Source organism: Chenopodium quinoa, unplaced genomic scaffold (assembly GCF_001683475.1).
Source record: "Chenopodium quinoa cultivar QQ74 unplaced genomic scaffold, ASM168347v1, whole genome shotgun sequence".
NCBI lineage: Eukaryota > Viridiplantae > Streptophyta > Magnoliopsida > Caryophyllales > Amaranthaceae > Chenopodium > Chenopodium quinoa.
In genome coordinates this window covers 2,653,735-2,673,505 of record NW_018744290.1, presented here as the reverse complement: position 1 = coordinate 2,673,505, position 19,771 = coordinate 2,653,735, and the positions used below count along the sequence as shown (strand labels likewise).

The following is a 19,771-nucleotide window of genomic DNA, read 5'->3' as shown; positions in this document are numbered from 1 at the left end:
AGGCGCCAGATGTAGAATTGAAACGAGGCGGCTGCCAAGCCGACAGTTCTGAGAGAGGGGCCAAGGTGGTCCCTTCCCATCTTACCGTTGATATGTCTAATTTTCCTCCTGCTCCTTCTAGGGGAGAGGAGGCGGGCCCCTCTGGGAGAGGGGAGGAGTCGTCCTCTTCGGACTCGTCAGGGACGAGTCCGAGTCCAGCTCTTCTGGCCACAGTTCTCCAGGCTCAGAAGAAAGAAACAGTCGCCTACAAGAGGCGAGGCTTTCTCATGCAGTTGAGAAAGGGGACAATTGGGCGGAGCCGTCCGCCTCTTACAGAGAGGAAAACGCCCCCTACTACTGCAAGGTACCCGGGGCCGGATCGCAACCATGCAAGACAACGTGGCGAGCTTTATTGCCAACCACAGAATGGGCCCGGAATTTTTACTGTTCGTGCCGGACCCAGAAGACACTGTCGTCTGGCCGGCTGGTACCAGCTATGATGACGGCTGCTTTGGCTGCTATGTGGCGGCCATCAAAGCTGGACTGCGCTTCCCATTACATCCGGCTGTTCAGCGGATTTTAGATGGGTATGATTTGGGGTTATGGCAGTTAGCCCCCAACTCTTGGGTAAACGTACTCGGCTATGTGGCCGGGTGCGAAATGTACGGGGTGGAGCCAAGTTTTGAGGCTTTCGCCCACATGAACTATCTCAGCCGGACCCCTAAGTCGGGAGGTACCGGCTGTATCAATTAACGAGCCATAGGGGTTACCTCATGACGAGAGGTAAAGCGAACAAATGGAAGGATTGGCGGAACACCTTCCTTATCATAGAGGGTTCAGACACGGAGCTGAACCAACGTTTTAACAAGTGGAATAGGGATCCGCCTCTTCTCGCAGGCGGCCGCAGCATGCCGCCTGTTCCCCCAAAGGCTAAAAGAGAGATCCTAGACAAAGGACTCTTCAAAGTAGAGACTAGGGTGAACCCTACGTCAGGGGTACGAGAGCAAGTACCCCTAAACTGCGTCCCGAGCTTCAAGTGGCTCTATGACGAGTACTTTTTGGCCGCCTGTGGCCTCAGCAGTCGGTGCTCTAGAGGTAGCCGGCCTGACGAATACTCTGTTTTTTCAAGCCTTGTTTACTTGAGATTTTTACTAACTTTGCTGTTTATTTTTTGCAGCTGACGCCATGAGTAAAATAACAGCATCCAAGACTGCGGCGGCCATGTTGCGGGCTCGCTTATGAAACAGTCTTATGCCGACTCCCCCAACAAGGGGGCACCCTTGGTAAGCTTCGAAAACTCTTCCTCTTTTAGTTGTCTTATGCATATACTAACTCTTTTTGTTTTCAGTCTGGCACTCCAAGGGCTTCTTCCTCGCAACAGCCGGACCCCAAGGCCCGGAGGACGACTGTTGCAAGCTCTCCTGGGTCTTCCAGGAAAACGGTGGCGGCTGAGAAGCAGCCGGCCACTTCTTCAAAAACCCCGGCGGGGCCGCCTAGTAGTATGGACCCTCACTTGTAAAAACTCACTCTTGCTTCCTTCTTGAGTAGGTCTAACTTTTTTCCTTTCGCTTAATGCAGCCGGCCCTCAGGGGCTTGACTTGGTTGAGGTAGCCAAGTCCATGGTTAAAGTAGTTCCTCCATCTGAAAGGGAGGCGGTCAGGGGTGCCGGCACCCTTGACCTTGATGGGATTTCAGGGATCCTTGCTGAGGTATACTTAGCATATTTTTGAGTTTTTGAGTTCTAGGACGCCTGTTATCTTTTGTTTGGAAGCTGACGCCTGTTTCTTTGTACTTAGGCCCTGCTCCGAGTCAACAGCCTTCGCAAGCCGATTGATCGGAAAAACAAAGAGGTAAAGGCCGCAAAAGCTATGGCCGCCTCCAGCTGTGATAAGGCAATGTTTCAAATTGCCCAAAATGAAGTACTGACCATTGATCTTCTTTATTATCAGGCGCAGGCTACCGCCGCTGTTCGGGCTCAGTTAGAGGCGGCCCAAAAGAAGGTTGACGAGCTGGAGGCGACCGTCACAAACCTTAAGGCCGAGCTGAAGCCTCTTCGCCAAAAAATGCACTCTTACGAAGTCATGGAGAAATCTTTGGCCAACGTAAAAGAACGCCTGGTGAACCAAGAGAAGAGTCTTACCCAAGAGCTCTCGGAAAAGGCCGAGCAAGAGAAGAAAGAGCTCGTCCGGGAGATGGTGGAAGACTCCGCTCAAATCCAGCGCATGACCTGGGAACGACTGTTCCCCAGTGCCGACTTTGCCTCCTGGGAAAGAACGTACCGCCAGTGTTCGGAAACATATAATCAACAGATCCTGGCGGCTGCTGAAGACGAGGCATTGGAAGGTGCGTTGGAGGAGGAAGAGCCGGTTGTGGCGCTTGTGCCACTTGGGGTAAGGCATCAAAAGATGGTGCAGCTAAAGCCGAGTCCAGCAAGAAGAGTGCTGACCAGGCGCAGCTGCCGATACTGAACTGCCCCCTTCTTAAGCTTTAAGTATTTTTTTTTTTTTTTTTTTTTCACGGCTGCGTGCCGTTTGCTTTTGTAATTACCCGGCCAGGGGGCCGGGGTTATGAATATTTTTCATTAATGCAATCATTTTTGGTCTTGAAATTTGTCTAAGTGTTGAATATTTGCTATTGCTTTGTACACTATATCGACTGTTTTGCATGGCCGATTGTAGATAAGTACGGATGGTCCGCCTATGCCCCTGGACGACTGGTTGTCTGTTTTCAAGCTGGGCGATCAGTCGGCCATTTAGTTAATCGGTCTAGCAAGAGTAGTGGTTGAGACCCCTTTGTTTGTTGAAAACAGGCGGACGACTCATACCTTTTAGGCTCCATACTAAGTTTGAGTGACTATTAAGTTAACATAAGAGTTACTTAGTCTTCGTCACAATATTGATTGAGTAGTAGAGGTACCAGGCGACGGAGGCCGGCTGATCCTCCTGGTTTGCCAATTTTTGTTGGCTATTAACTCAATAGGTTCCCTTAGGAATAGGGGTTTGAGTGTCCTTGTTTGTTTAAAACAGGCGGACGACTCAAACTTTTTAGGTTCCATACCAAGTTTGAAGGAGTGACTATGAGTTAACGTTGAAGTTACTCAGTCGCCGCCACTTTTGTTTGAGAAGTAGAGGTACCAGGCGGCGTAGGCCGGCTAGACCCCTTGATTCGCCAATGTTTGTTGGCTATTAACTCAAAAGGTACCCCCTGCATTTATCCCAAGTAATACAGGCGGTTATCTGACTCAGATGTCAACTGCTACCACTGGTTTGGTTAGTGATAGAGTTATCCTTGTCTCAAAAACGGCTACGTGGTTGCCCTTGGGGACAGTCGTATAGGTGCCGTGTAATTAGTTTATAGAACAATGTTCCACCCAAAAGGGAGCTGCTCTCTGCGACGAATTTCATCCGGAGGATGCCGTCGGACGCCTGCTATGATGTTGGGACAGGTCGTATTAGTTTTATAAATTGATCAGTGGGCTTGGCGCCTGGTCTGATCACTCGGCCTGTGGCCTTGGCAAGTTCTTGGTGAACGTAGGTGCTAAGTAAAAGAAGGGTAGCCGCCTGTTAGGCACAGGGTCGGCCAGGCCCTAATCTTTTTAGCTAAGTATTGTGAGTAAAATACTCAATGGAGGGTAGCCGACTGTAAAGGAACGGACGGCATGCCCCTCTGAAGATAGAGTGAAAAACTCAATGGAGAGTAGCCGACTGTAAAGGTACAGACGGCATACCCCTCGTAATACAAAATTGAATAGTAAGTGCGAACTTTATTAAGTAGTTCTTTACTTTTACATCATTCAGAAGAAATATTTTTTAAGATTATCCACATTCCAAGTTCGAGGCAACGGCTGTCCGTCTGGTGTTTCCAGACGGTAGGTACCGTCCCTGACCTCCTCATAGATTCGGTAGGGTCCTTCCCAGTTGGGCGTTAGTTTGCCAGACTCATTAGCCCTACCAACTGCTTCCATTTTTCTAAGTACAAAGTCCCCTACTTTGAGTGGACGCCTGTGCACTTTTCTGTTGTATGATCGAGTCATTCTCAGACGGTAGATCTTCATGGCGCAAAACAGCATTGCCCCTCTTTTCAGGGAGTGAGTCTAACGCCAGGCGCATGGCTTCCCAGTTTGCCTCTTCGTCATATAGCATTACTCGAAGAGTCGGCTCGTAGTGTTCTATTGGAAGAACAGCTTCCGCACGTAAGTTAGGAGGAATGGAGTTTCTCCAGTCGCCCTTTTTCAGTCGTCCTAATGGCCCAGAGAACATGTGGTAGTTCATCCGCCCATAGGCCGCCTGCTCGTTCAATCTTTTTCTTGAGACCGTCTGAGATGATTTTATTAAAGGCTTCTACCTGGCCGTTTGCTTGTGGACGGCCGACAGATGCAAAGTAATGTGCAATTCCTTGGTCTCCCAACCAGCTTTTGAGAACAGGCGTCTCAAATTGGGGACCATTGTCAAAACCATAGACATGGGAAACCCCGAACCGAGTGATGATGTTTTTCCAAATGAATGAAATTACATCTTTCGTCTTGATTCCCTTTACAGCCTCCGCCTCTACCCATTTAGTGAAGTAGTCAACGGCAACAAGTATATACCTTCTGCCGCCTGTAGCAGGCGTATATGGACCCAGAATGTCCATGCCCACTTAGCAAACGGTAGTGGGCTGTGAATGGTAGTGAGGTCAGTAGCCGGACGGTGAATTAATTTGCCAAACCTTTGGCACTTGTCACATTTTTTCACCATCTCCATTGCATCTGCTTCCAAAGTAGGCCAAAAGTAGCCCTGCCGCCTTGCCCGTTGAGCAAGCGTCCTTCCACCTATATGTGAAGCACAGTAACCAGAGTGGAGATCGTCTAGTATCTCTCGTCCCTTTTCAGGAGTAACACACTTTAAGAAGGGTTGTAGGTACCCCCTTTTGTGAAGTTCTCCCTTTATCATTTCAAAATGGGTGGCTCGTCTTTTCAGTGCTGCCGCCTGATGAGGATCATCCGGCAGTATACCGTTTGTCAGATATGCCCTGATTGAATCCATCCAGGTTGAACTTCTGTCTAGGACTCCAATAGGGTTTTCCTCGATGCTTCTCTTCTCCATTACTTCCCAAAAAACAGTTCGAGGAGTATCGGAGGAGGCGGATGATGCTAATTTGACAGTGCATCCGCCTGGTTGTTTTTCTGATCTCGGCACTTGGATCAGATGGAAATCCTCAAGGAGCCGACTGCTTGTCGGACCGCCTGTAAATACTTGATCATGGCCGGATGGGTTGCTTCGTATTCGCCATTGTACTGACTCACTATCAATTGTGAATCTGAACAGGCGTCTATTTTTCTTGCCCTTGCCGCCTTGCACATGCGGATCCCGGCTAATAAAGCTTCATATTCTGCCTCATTGTTTGAAACCTGAAAACTGAAGCGTAGAGCATACTCAAACCTGTCGCCCTCTGGAGATTGACATACGACGCCTGCTCCACAACCATTTGAAGTAGAGCTTCCGTCCACATATACCTTCCAGACTTGGTCTGGAACTTGAGAGTCAGGAGGACGAGTCATCTCTACAATAAAGTCAGCAAAGGCTTGCCCCTTCACTGCTTTTCTAGGCTCGAAAGTAACTTCGAGGCTCTGAATTTCTATGGCCCATTTGATCATTCGTCCTGATGACTCCATGACATAAGGGCCGCTTGATTGGTTGGTCGGTATACACGACGACTGTATGTGCCAGAAAGTAGGGCTTCAATTTTTTGACAGCCATGAAGAGTGCAAGACCAAAATTTCTCCACTAGAGGATACCTCAACTCGGCATTTTTCAGTACGTGACTGATAAAGTAGACCGGGAGCTGACAGCCGTCCCTTTCAGCAAGGAGCACAGCGCTTAACGCATGATCAGAGACGGCCAGGTACATGTAGAGATTCTCTTTGGGCAAAGGGCTGACCAGCCTCGGCAAGGAATGCAAGTGAACTTTTAATTTTTTGGAAGGCGGCCTCAGCATCCGGCCCCCATTCAAACCTTGCCTTTTTCTTAATTGCCTGGAAAAAGTATAGGCATTTGTCGCCTGATCGGCTTAGGAATCTCCCCAAGGCCGCCAGACAACCTGTTAATTTCTGAACCTCTCGGACGGTACGGGGCGACTGCATGTCGATGACCGCCTGTACCTTCTCAGGGTTCGCCTCTATTCCTCTCTGATTGATAAGGAATCCGAGAAATTTCCCAGACTCAACTCCAAATACACATTTCTTGGGATTAAGCATGACATGGTGCCGCCTGAGTGTGGCGAAAGTTTCTCGGAGGTCCGACAGATGATCTGTCTGTAGTTTAGACTTGACAATCATATCATCAATATATGCTTCGACATTTTCTCCCAAGTTGGTCAAAGAACACAGTGTTTATCATACGTTGGAAGGTGGCCGGGGCATTCTTAAGACCAAACGGCATGACCGTGTAACAGTATAACCCCTGATCAGTGACGAAGGCCGTCTTCTCCTGATCTTTCTTCCACAACGGGATTTGATGGAAACCAGAGTAGGCGTCCATAAAGCTCATCAAAGCATGGCCGGCTGTTGAGTCGACCAGGCTATCAATTTTTAGGCAGAGGGTAACTGTCTTTGGGGCACGCCTTATTCAAGTCTGTGTAGTCTACACACATTCGCCAGGTACCATTCGGCTTCTTAACAAGAACCACATTTGCAACCCAGTCTGGGAAGTAACATTGCCGAATGAATCCTGCATCAAGTAATTTTTTAACTTCGGCGGCTGCCGCCTGACTTCTTTCGTCGCCATGGTTCCGCTTCTTTTGCCGTACCGGCTTCTTTTTCGGATCCACAGCGAGTTTATGTACTGCCAGATCAGGACTAATGCCTGGCATTTCATGGACTTCAAATGCAAAGATGTCCTTGTATTCTTTTAATAAGTTGTGAAAGTCGTCACCAAGGTTTCTCAGAGCAGTCGTCCCAACTTTGACTGTTCGGTCAGGACGTGAATCGTCTAAGATCAGGTCCGCATGCTCACCAGCCGGCTGAGGGCGGAACTCATCCGGCCGCTCCTCTGCCAATGATTGCTATTTTCTTGCTTTTTCTTGCGGACTCTGACTGTGACGCCTTTCTCTTTTTGTCGCCTGTTTCTTGAACAGGCGCACTCTCCTTGACATTGTCAAGGTCTGTTTTTTCTCCACTTGACCCAGTGGCCATAACAGTGGGCTTGACATCCGAGAGATAGCATTCTCGGGCCATCCTCTGATCTCCCCTTAGGGAGCCGACTGTTCCATTATCCCTCTCAAACTTAAGCAGCATAAGAGACGGGATTATAACAGCCTTGGAATTATTCAGGGTTGGTCGACCCAGGATCATGTTGTAGGCCGAGAGTTCCTCCACTACTAGGAACCGGACTACCATGTGTCGTCCTTCCCCTTTTTCGCCTAGGCGAATAGGTAAATCTACTCGTCCCAGTGGGTGGACGACTCCTCCTCCAAACCCTATTAAAGGGTGGGAGGCCGGATGTATGCAGTCCGTCTGATATTTCAGTTTTGACAGACATTTGCTGCTGATAAGATCTGAGGAGCTCCCGGTATCTATGAGGATTCGGCCAACTCTCTGGTTGGCCACTTTACATTCAATAACAAGAGGGTCATCATGCGGCCCCCTTACCCCTCCAAGATCCTCTTCAGTGATGACAATCTCAGGAAACGTATATTTGGACGGCCGTTCTTGGTGAACGGAATTTACATCTAACCGCCTAATATTATCTTTGTGGCCCCGAATAGTGGGGCCGCCTCCTGAGAAGCCGCCTGCAATGGTGTAGACGACTGCATCATCTGTATCGGAACTGTCGGCCTGTTGATTCTTTTTGGCCGACTGCTTTTTTGAGGAAGTATTCCCCGTAGATTTCTTGACATAAGTGTCAAGATCACCTTGCTCAGCCAAGCGGTCTAGGTACCGCATGAGACTGATGCAGTCATTGGTGTGATGACCAACGTCATCATGATAAGCACAGACTTTGTCTTGGTTCTGGTTGGTTGCAGAACCCTTCATGGGGAGCGGCTTCTCAATTGAAAAACGTCCCTTTATCTCTTTTAGGATAAACTGGTTATCCTTGTTAAACACATACTTTGGGGAGTATGGTTTGAATTCTTTTTTCTTCTTCTGGGCCGGCTGTTTAGAGGAATCAGCCGCCCAGACCTCTTTTCTTTTCTCTTCTTTGTGAGACGACTGTTTCTGTCGTCCTTCTCTTTTGTCGAACCTTTTCCCGTCCGACTGTTTTATCGTACACAGATCAGTTGCCTGTATATAGGCTTCTGCTTCAATCAAGGCCTCTTGAAGAGTCGCCACCCTTTTTCGAACTAAGTCAAATTTGAAGGTAGACCCGTCTTTGAGACCCCTAAAAAAGTCAGTATAGGCTACCTCATCCGGTAACCCTTGAATCTGTATTCTCATTAGGTTGAACCGCCTGATGTAAGAACGAAGCCCCTCCTTCTCACCCTGCTGAATTGTTCCCAAATCAAGGGTCGTTTTCTTTGCAGGGATGTTCATGGCGAAGTTGGAGGCAAACAAGTAAGCAAGCGTCCTGAAGCTGTTTACACAACCAGTCGGCAGGTTGCCGAACCATTGCTGTGCGATTCCCTTGAGAGTCGCTGGGAAACACTTGCACCAAGTGGGATCATCCAACCCTTGAAGGTACATCAGGTTGGTGAATGCCATCAGATGGTCTTCCGGATTAGTAGTGCCGTCATAGGTGCCTACTAGTACATTTTTTACCTTGGCCGGCTGAACAGCTTCAGTAATTTCCTTGGAGAAGGCCGACGGCTGTTCACCAAGTCTAAGCAACCGTAGCTGCCAGTCCATAGGTTGGACGTTTTTTGCTGCAGGTCCACCAACTGGAGGTGGCTGCATAAAATACTGTTGTTGCGGTACAAACGGTGGGTTTGGTACCGCCTGGGCACTATGAAAGCCGGACTGACGGGAGGTACCGCCTGACTGACTCTCATGGTACGACTGTGTATGCCTCATGGAGGTATTTTGTAAACTTTCTTGAAAATTTGAAGTAGAGGCCGACTCTGACAGTCGGTCACTCTTCTTCTGTTCTAACAGCAGACGAGCGTCTGTGTATGTTTTCTTCGACCCGTCCGCCTGAATGTGACGAACAGGTTTCCTATTTCCCGTAGGATAACGGAATTTTGTGAAATCAAGAGCAAGTGGCTCCCGCTTCTTGGATTTAGGATGAGGAGTCGCCTCTCGCCCTTGAACTGGCTTCCTCTTCAGTGAAGTGGAAGGTTTTTTGGCCGACTGCTCTCTGACTGAAGCAGGCGGCTGTTTGTTGATCAATTCTTGAATCTCTCCCTTGAAGCCCCTCATGAAGGTCATGAGTTCGTTCCTTGTGATGGGAGCAGACCCATCAGTCGGCTGTTGCCGAGCAGGCTGGGCGCCTGCTGGCTCGCTTCCTGTTTGAAGATGCTCCCGTTCCCCCCTTTCGGTATGACGGGTACGTCGGGCCCTTAGGGTCCCGTCTGGAGCTGTATGAGTTTCCACTTCAAATTCACTTTCGGTGTCATGGTCCGACTGAACTTGAGGGTCGTCTAGGGGACGCCTCTCTTCAGGAGTCGGTACAGACTTGGATGCCATCTCAGAAGTACTCTCCCCACAGACGGCGCCAAATGTTTCGGGGTTTTCTGATGTCCTGCGGGAGAGTTACAACACCGAGACTGGAACCGGCCGCCTGTACCTGCAAAATAACGGAGACTCCTGAGAGCTCCGCCTCCAACGGTCAAGTTAGTACCTGTTTGAGGAGTAATAAATGCGAAAATTAAAGGGGGGAGATCTGGTTCCTCTAGGGGAGGAGTGATCAATGTGTTTAGACTTCTCTAGGTGAGAGTCATTCTGTTGAATATGGAGGCTAATGACATGTTTATATAGCCTCGAAGTATGTGCCCAATACTAGGTTTTCTGGGAAAACCTAAGACTGATTGGGCTTGCCTCGGGAATTGGGCCTGCGATGGCCGTTTTCCAGGTTGGCGGATAATGGGCCAACATGATGTGACCTGATTAGTCCATGTTGGACCTATTAGGGTGACAAGTGACGGACGCTGATTGGCCCACGTGGTGGACACGTGGCAGGTCCGGATTGGTCCATTTGTCATGGGTAATTTTACCCTAAACACTATTAATATATAATTTGTTTCCTTTTTCATGAATATTTTGTTCTATATTCTAAAATATTTCTATATATTATATTAAAGCTCATGTGATGTATGGTTATTTTATTTATATAAAATTTTGTATATTTAGGCCCTGTTCACTAGTAAAAATCAATAACTTTTAAAAAAAAATATAATAGAAAATCAGTAAAAAAATAATTTCAATTCAGCAAAAATAATTTCGATTCAGTAATATTAATTTAAGTCTAGTAAAAATAATTTAAGTTCAGCAAAAATAATTTCAGTTCAGTAAAAATAAGGTGAAGCGAACGGGGCCTTATTATGATCTCTTGGTCTATAAACTTTTTTTTCTATTCTAATTTCTTTTTTACATAAATCTCGGGAAAAAAAATTTCGTTAACTCTATTTTTTAAATAATTTGATTAATTATTCGTTAGTTTTGAATAAAAAAAAACCTAGGATATATTGATTAAATTTCCAATAGTAAGGGATATTATTTTTTTCACTCTATGAAAAATTTAAAATGCAATCTTATTCGTTCATATTACTTATGTGTCACTTAAATTCAAAAAAATATTGTAAAAAAAAAAACTCATTTGCCAAATATCCCTACACTTATATCTCTATTTTTTTTTATTATTATTTTTATTATTTTTTTTACTGCCAATCTGCCCTAATAAATGTTAACTGCCTCATTTTTTTTAACTTTCAATACAAACAATAGTGTACACCTGGGTATTTATACCTCTAAAAATTCTGTTTACATTTTTATTCCAACTTAATTTCCAAAATCTTTTATTATATAGTCAGTTGATTGATTATAGTTATAATGATTAGATGAGATCGAAGGTTATTGATACAATAGTATCAAGTCAATTCGATTGACAAAAGATAACTCAAAATATTGTTTCAAGAAATTATAGACTATAATTAAAAATCCAGATGATATTTTTCCTATTGAGGTCATTGTTTTTTATTGTTCTTTATAAGATTCAGGATTTTGGTTATAACTAATTTGCTACCATTAATGCTATTAAAATCTTAGTCAACCTTTTTGTTCACGTCACTTGAAATGTTGAAATCAATTATTACTCAATGAAAATATCAAAAAAATAAAAATATAGACACACCAGAATACGACATGTGTCTATGTTGTGTCTTCTACTCCATTAGTATAATTCGAGGTCTGATTAGGAAACATCTTGTTTCGAACACAGGAGCCTTGTTCTCTTCACTTAATTACGGTTGAACATAAATTAATTTTACTGAATAAAACTTGTTCTTACCAATTCTCTATTATATTTGTTCTTTACAGTCACTGATTTTTACTGATTAAAAAATAATTTTTAATGAAATGAATTTTTTTTATTGAACTGAAATTATTTTTACTGAACTAAAATTATGTTCACTAATTAAAAATTAATTTTTTATTGATTCTCTATTGTATTTTTTTTTACTAATTAAATTTTTTTTTACTAAACTAAAATTATTTTTGCTGAACTAAACTTATTTTAACAAATTGATTTATTTTTATTGAACTGAAATTATTTTATACTGAATATTATTATAGGGATTGGTGATTTGATGTTTAAATCTTAAGAACCCATGATAGAGCTAGGTATGAATTAGGTCATGCAAACACATGTGTTGTGTATTGTGTTTTAAAAGGGAAAGTGTCGCTTTGTGTCAGCCTTTTCCCAATCTTATTGTCCGATTTATATGTTGTGTCATGTCATGCTAACGGATGACTCTATATTATTTTATACTTTTTGTACATTTGTCAAATAAGTGGGCTAACATGCGGTCATGCCAAATTTTTATACTTTTTGTTAGGCTCATGCCAAATTTCTAAAAGACGTTCATGCATAGTCCACGGTCCACCAAAATACCTCACGTGCCGATGTGTTGTGCCGTGTCGGACTTCTGATAGGTTTATATCAAGTCATAAAATTTTGTGTTGTACTTATGTAATTGACCTTTATGTCGATTCAACCCATGCCCAGTTCATACCAAAGCCTTAATTTAAGCTGTTAATTTAGCATCCATATATAATCGAGAGATTTTTGTTATTGTGACCCTCTACGCCTAAGTATTCCTCAACGACTTGTATTGGACTTCCTAACTCCATTAATCAATTATTGGAAGCAAAAAAATGTGTGCACACATTTATAACAAATATGTCAACATATAGGATAGAAAAAGTGTAATATTGGGTGCATTGACTAATGTATGTATTTTTTTTAAAAAAACAAATTATTTAATGGGTCAATGGTTTTTTTTTTTTTTTTTTTGTCCCCTTCTTCTTTTTGAGGCAACTTGAAACAACCTATATGGTCTCAATAACAACATACTTGCATTAGTTGTATTACATTATTACTTGTATATATCTACAACCAATTATCAATAAAAAATAAATAAAAAATCAATTCACATTGTTTTCTCTTTCTCACTCTCTTTTTTGATAAGAAGGTTACTAATATTAATGTATCATCAAAGAAAGCTTAATTGTAAGCATATAATATGTGATGAATCTAATAATGTAATATTAACATAAGAGTAGAAATATTTGAATGATTGATAGGAGTTATATTGATGATCTTTTTCACTTTCATGGTGCCCTTAAATTCCCTCCCACTTGTGAAACGATAAAATGAATAGAGATTCTTCTTTTTCGTGTAATAAAATGGGTTCTTTGTCCCCTTGATCTATTCTATGTTTGGTATGGAGATGGATCCAATAAACCTTTCTTTTATCATTTATGTGGATGCTTTACACAAGAAGCTAAATTATTCCTTTCAATGAGGAATAAAGATAAATTATCTCCCTTTTTGAGAAGGTGAGGAAGGACCCCTGTGTGGCTTAGGTACAAAATCAAAGCCAACAAGAAAAGAGGCTATCAAAATCTAGGAAGTATACAGTACATTTCTATTCGGCAGAATTTTTGCACTTTTTCCCCCGAATGATACCTTATGTGGGGGGTGGCAATTCGGTCAATGGTTTAAGTTTGGTTTTCGGGTTGATTTTGAATTGTACTAAAAATAATCAAAATTAGATAAAATCAATACTAATATGAAGTACAAAATAAAAAGATTATGGGTCAATCCTCTTGTCAATTCTCGACCTTTGGCCTGGTTAGATCTAACCATGAGCACATATAACATTTTGTAACGGGTTCTTAGATAACGTAAATAAGTAGCAGCTAGAATACGATACGATATACAAGAGCAGATGTGATTCATGTGAATAAGATCTCAGCAACACCCTAAATTCTTAGGAAGGAATTTATTTTGGTGGGGGTGAAATAATTAAGGAATGAAAAATAGTCTATATAGGGATAAAATGGGTAAACTACCAGAGGAATTAAGGAAGATAAAAGGGTGTGACTATTTTAGTGCATGGTAAAACCCTGTCACTGAAATTGATGCAACGTTAGAAAGTTTCACCTACCTTAAGAAGCAGCAAATCCATCACCAAATGTGCAGAAAATAAGTTTCCACGAGAAAGTCGTGTCATTATTAGCTGTACCCAGTGCATAACTTACCATTAACCTTTTCCTTTCCTTTCTTTTTCCTTGGGGATTTAACGTACCTAACCTATTAATTAATTAGTGTTATCAACACATTTCATGAAACATGAGCTAACGAGTATTTTTGAGCCTCTATTGTCGTGACTCTAACCAAGCAAAATTATGTAACTAATACGTGGCCCTCGGATGATTTGAGCACATTTTTGTCACAAACATGGAACATAATTTGCTCAATATAATTAGAGCTGCAATTACATGTAGACAAAATGATATTTTTTTTATGGGGATGGGATGATGTGATAAGTACCATAGGTTAATCAACTTGCTTAAACAGTTGAGAATAACACAGATTTCTGTACAACAATAAACTTTCAACTCAATATTCTTAATTCAAAGTGATACCACAAGAAAAGCCCAAACCAAAAGAAGGAAACAATAGACAAATCAGATTGATAAAACAAGATTACCAGAGGCACTTTGAGAAGGGTCGTCAAATTCAGCTATCTTACAAGGGCAATAGTAAGACGGGGCAGGGAATAAACTCTGCCAGGAGATTTGCATCAACATGCTTGGAATGTATTGCTTCCATGCTTAAAACAACCAAATCTAAACTCAGATCATCAGCAACTTCACCAATTATGGCTGTAGGTTTACTTCCTTCCCCGAGTTTCTCTAGCAATTTAAATTCCTGAAACCCACCTGTCAACTAAAAACAATAAGAAGGGTGCACATATGACATGGATGTCTGATTCAGCTAACTGGCAGAACATGCATAGACTGATGACCCCTGCCTTTAGTAATGGTTGGTTTGGATAAAGATAAACTAAGTATAAATAGCTTGTCTCTACATAATAGACATGATGCAAGAGACTTGCTGGATCAAATACATAATGATATCTAGCAATCACATGTGCTCAAGTGATGAAACAAACTACAATGCTTAGACTCTTCAATCAGATTTAGAACCTTGAGAGGAAACAACACATCAACATTTCAAATAATAATACCCCAAAAAGATGGAATCACTAGGGGGGAAAAAGAAGCAAATTTTAGCCCTCCAGATTCATATCAGCCCCTTGTCCTTATCCCTAAATTCAAGTTTAATTCAGATCAAGCACACACAGAATGACATAATGAATGGTTTCATCCTTCACCCCTGTGTGAGTAAAAGCCAAAATTCCATCGAATATGATAGCTTTTGCATCCTACGGAGTCCCTCACTTCATCCACCTAATATCATTTTGAGCAAGCACAGTAGAAACTAGAAAAGACAAGCAAAGTGTGGGCTGGGGTATTGAGCAAAGGGAGGGAGGATACATCTGCATACCTTCAGATAAATGCCAGCGAATGCTGCCCAACTGTGTTTCATGCTCAGGATGCGACTCTTTTGACTTGTCATCAATAACTGCAATGAGCATAAAGTTCTGGTAGCCAGTAATCTAGCACTAGAAAAAGCCTTTGATAGAAAATTGTTACTACAGCTCAGCAATACATTATTAAGTATTACAATTGCATACAACACCACCACCACCACCATTCATTAGTGACTACCTTGCATCAAGTTGATTGAAGTGAAGTTGTAAAATATGCAGCCTTACTGCCTATTTAGAGTAGCTGAGTCCCAAATTTTGATTCTACAATATATACATATAGTCAGAATACATACCTACAACTGTTATGTCTGCTCCATACTTTTTTGCCAAAGCAGCAGTAGTTGCAGCAGCCTGACAAGAAATTGATTCACGGATGTAGAAAAATGACACAAGTCAAAATTTTCAAATCATGAACAGAATAAGCATTACTTTGAGTGTATAGCATAAATTTGTTTATGTGAGAGACATGTAAATTTGTACAAGGATATAGCTCATGCATCCATGTAATAAAGACGAGTATTGTTTATGTGAGAGACATGTTGCGCTGTAATAGGGATAGAGAATTCAGGAGGAATTTCTCTAAATCATGGACAATGAAATACGGGGTATATAATATGATGCCATCAAAAGTTCAAAACATTTATCATGAATGTAATTGCTCTATATTACAAAACATATAAAATGATGCCATCAAAACATTTATCATGAAATGTTCATTCAATATTGTTGCACTAAAAGGTTAGAAGAATGCCATAGTGGATAAAATATAACATGGCCTATATCTCCAGAGTCACTGGCTTATTATGATACCTGTCTTGTTCCCTCTGAGAGATATGGATTTCTGTCAGTGATGGGCAGAAGCAAATGTTTGAATTGAGTAAAGGCGTCCACAGCAACACTGACTTCAGATTCTTGAGCCTTAACCTTAACTGAGAACATCCATCATAGTGGTATTAATTCAAAATCCCTGCACATTATTATTAGTAGTCTACATTCTACAAAAATTTGACTGTATATATAGTTATCAGCAAAGTTAGAAGCCATTTATGATAATTTCCCTTTTGTCTTAATTATATTATGGGCAGCTCATTTAATATGATATTTTCTGTGTAAGTTGCTTTGTATACAGATATTATAATGTAGGTTGCACAGTTGTAGCAACTAAACATATGGTTATAAACAAAAAGAACAGCCTACATGTAATAATATGATACGAAGTTATACAAATAAAAAAAAACGCTCTACTGTAGCATGTTTCATAAATAAATCTCAGATGATTTTTAACTAAAGACTCTTCTAACTAGCGACTCTATCATGGGAAGACAATATAAAAACACATTAATACATATCATGGTCCTCATCACCAAACTATAGATGTTACCTTTTTTTTAAAAATTAAAATTAAAAAAATAAAAATTCAGGATCTCCTAAAAGATGCTTCACTCTTAATTCAGATACTTCTCTTTCAAGATTCCTACTCTTTTGCTGCCAAATTGAAACTATTTCTGTGAATATGTATAAACGCACAACCTTTCTAAAACATCTATAGAATTTTCTCTTCAAGGTCACCTTCTAGAAACTTGAACATACATTCTCTATGGAAGCTACTTATAATATCTTAAAAGGCTAAAATAGGTACTGAAAAACATTATCTACACCTGGTCTTCAATGTCCACAGACTTCTGAGCAATCATTCAGCACTCAGCAGGTATAGTCTTTTATAAAAACTTTATAGCCAGAATTAATATCAAACTCACAGCTGTGAACCTAGAATTACTTCAGATCCAATTTCCAAAACCTCATCACAAGGAGGTTGTAACCAGGTGATCATGTGATAAAAAAAACTTGCCAATACAATCCTCAAAAGTAAATCTACATCAACTACCATCACTGATTCCAGAGTAATTGAAGGGGCTAGAAACATCAACTACTGATTAGCCAAGCAACCAACAACAATATCACACACACAATTTTATATATATAAAAAAAAGGTCTATAGCTACCAGTGAAGTAAGGAGGATAGCTTCATCAAACAAGCACTGTCAAACACTCTCTACACTTTCAATCTTCAAAGACAATTTGCTTCTAAGCAATATTCCAGCACAAGTACGATCAATATCGAACTCAGAGTCAGTGTGTTCTAATCACCAAGTTTTCTTTGAATTGGGGTATGGTAGAGACTAGAGACTAGGGAGTAATTTCATCTTAAGCTTTGATCATATCATGGTCTTTCACCGGAGAGGATGTTTTTGGTAATCCACCCAGTTTCCTTTCCTAATTAAAAAACACAGCCATTATAACTTCAGTTTAAAAGCTCATCACATGGAGGTTATGTTCCTCAGGCTACCAAATTGTTCTAATCATTGCGAAACTAAAATAAAATTGCTAATACAATCCACACCAGCATAACTACATGGAGCACTAATCGTATTCCGATAACACCAGCAATATATACCTAGGTATTTGCAGCAGCTAGGAACATCAGACTATCGATGAAGAAGGAATCCAACAATGATGACCAAAACTACCAAGCTATTGATATTGAAGCGACCAGTGAAGTAGAATGAAGAAAACTTCATCATACCTCACATTTCTTGGCAGAACCCTCAAAAATCATGCAGATTACTTGTATAAATTTATACAAAATAAATTATTTGTATATTACTAGTTAAAAATAAGATTCTCTAATTACAAATCAAGTTACTTGAGAATCATCATAACAACCTAAACAGAACTTCCTAGTAATTAATCAATCAAATGGCGAGATTTAACAAATTCAAATTGCATAAAACATTAAGACTTTTCTAAAATTACCGAATATCTTGCAATTGAAAGCTACATTCATCAAGAGAAATCCTAATAGCAACCAGATTTAAAATTGTCATAATAAATTGATAATTACACGATTTCGCATACAGTAGCAAATTCCGAAACACAAAGAAACTAAGTTGAATAAATTGAAGGAGAGAGAAAAATACCGGAATGAGCGATTCTTGTTGGAGTAGAGAAGCAACAGAGATTGGGGGTTTTGAAATTGAAGGACGAGGTAGAAGATGGAGAAAGTAGAAGAGATAGAAAAGAAGGGGAAGTTTTGAAAGGAGCTCTAGGAATGGTAAAGGGTTCGAATGAAGGAGCAACGACCATGGAGTGAAGAGACGCCATTGGAGAGGAAGTAAGGTTTGAGAGGAGAGAGAAAATGGATTATGGTAAGCTCTGGATGTTGCGGTGGGTCGAGAAAGACGAAAAGGGTCTTGTTAATGATGGTTTTGGCACCTGCCCAGAAAATAACAGAGTTGATCTAGAACTGTGGGACTGTTCCCCTGTCAAGTACTCGTAATACTGGGTCTAATCATCTACTCTGTAATGGTATCTTGATACAATGGATTTCATTCATATGATTTTCACCTTATTTAGATGCAATTTAAAATTTGATAACCTTTATCAAATTTGCTTTTTCTAAACTTATCTAATATTTTCTCAAAAAAAAAAACCTTGTCTAATATGAATTTAACTAAACTCATTGGACCTAAAGTAAGTTAACTTTAATGAATATAACAGATGCTCGGTTCACTTCACCTTATCTTCACCGAACTATAACATGCGCTCGGTTCACCTTATCTTTATTCAACTTAAATTATTTTGCTTGAAGGTATTGAAGTTAAATTTGTACTAATTCCTTATTTTTACTGTCTTTAAAATTACAAAGAAAAAAAAATTATAAGAATTTACAAGCTCGGTATACAATTTATATAGGGGGAAAAATGGGGCATAATTTGGGGTAAAATTGTAAAAAAGAGTCAAATCGCTAGTGGTTTTATCCTAAGGGTATATTTTGTTCACCTTATTTTCACTTATTTCGGGTGTAATAAGTTCAGTTCAGGAAAAATATGTTCTGATAAGGGTTACCTAAGTACAAATTACAACTAAAATAAGTTTTAATAAGGTCTAATAAGTTCAGATTATTACCCTCTAATTTACATATATAGGTTGATTAGTGGGTGCAGCCTTACATTACTAAATAAAACTTATTTCTATTAAAAATTCATTTTAAATATTAAACAACTTCACCGATTAAGATATGAGGTCTCCCTCGACAAGTTTCATTTATCACGGAGCAAAACCACTATTGGAACATATTTTTATTAAATTGAATTTGATTTTACTAAATATTATTGTAAAATCAATTCTTTAATGTTTAAACAACTTTACCAATTAAGCTACAATGCCCTCCCAATTAATCACCGTGGAGTAGCAGTTAAACCGCTACTTCAAGTAATCCATTTTTAATGACAAAAGTGACACTTTTACCCCTGATAAACATATCACAAAGAAACTTTATGTTCTCTTAATCTACACGGCTACACCGAACATTATTGTGGTACTCCCTCCGTGTTTAAATAAATGAAACGTTTTAACTTTTTACAGCATTAATTCAATTCACTTTGACTAATGTTTGTGATTTATACCTAAGAATAAATATATTCATGTGGGTACTTGTTGGAATCGTCTCAATGAATAGTTTATTACATTAATATTCAATTGTTATAATTTTATTATAAATAAAGATATTTTTAGTCAAAGTTTTGCATTGGCATACATATAACGAAAAATGTTTCTTTTATTTAAACACGGAGGGGTAAATTAAAGGTTACTCACTCACTCGTACTCCTTAGGGAGAGTTTGGTACATGGGAATTGAGAGTGGGAATGAGAATTTTAATCCCAACTCAAAAAAATATTTTTTTTTGTTAGATAGGACTGGG

At 40.6% G+C, this 19,771-nt stretch overlaps 1 protein-coding gene across 2 annotated transcripts; it reads right to left on the bottom strand.

Annotated features, from left to right (window-relative positions):
* Positions 1–13,908: 13,908 nt before the first annotated feature.
* Positions 13,909–18,390, bottom strand: LOC110695288. 2 transcript variants are annotated; one of them, XM_021872540.1, is made up of 5 exons: positions 17,988–18,387; positions 15,820–15,938; positions 15,303–15,360; positions 14,964–15,041; positions 13,909–14,335 (listed from the first exon to the last, which is right to left on the bottom strand). In XM_021872540.1, the coding sequence occupies exons 1-5, from the start codon at positions 18,169–18,171 to the stop codon at positions 14,142–14,144; spliced, it is 633 nt and encodes a 210-aa protein (XP_021728232.1). In that variant the 5' UTR covers positions 18,172–18,387; the 3' UTR covers positions 13,909–14,141. The 2 variants fall into 2 exon arrangements, with proteins under 2 accessions (XP_021728232.1, XP_021728233.1); XM_021872541.1 differs by having other exon boundaries at positions 14,215–14,342; positions 17,988–18,390.
* Positions 18,391–19,771: the final 1,381 nt, after the last annotated feature.

Coding starts and splice junctions, on each gene's coding strand:
- LOC110695288 (XM_021872540.1), bottom strand. CDS start 18,171: ATGGCGTCTCTTCACTCCATGGTCGTTGCTCCTTCATTCGAACCCTTT. Junction 15,042..15,302: donor AGCAGACATAACAGTTGTAG/GTATGTATTCTG, acceptor TGCTCATTGCAG/TTATTGATGACAAGTCAAAA. Junction 14,336..14,963: donor TCGCTGGCATTTATCTGAAG/GTATGCAGATGT, acceptor TTTAGTTGACAG/GTGGGTTTCAGGAATTTAAA.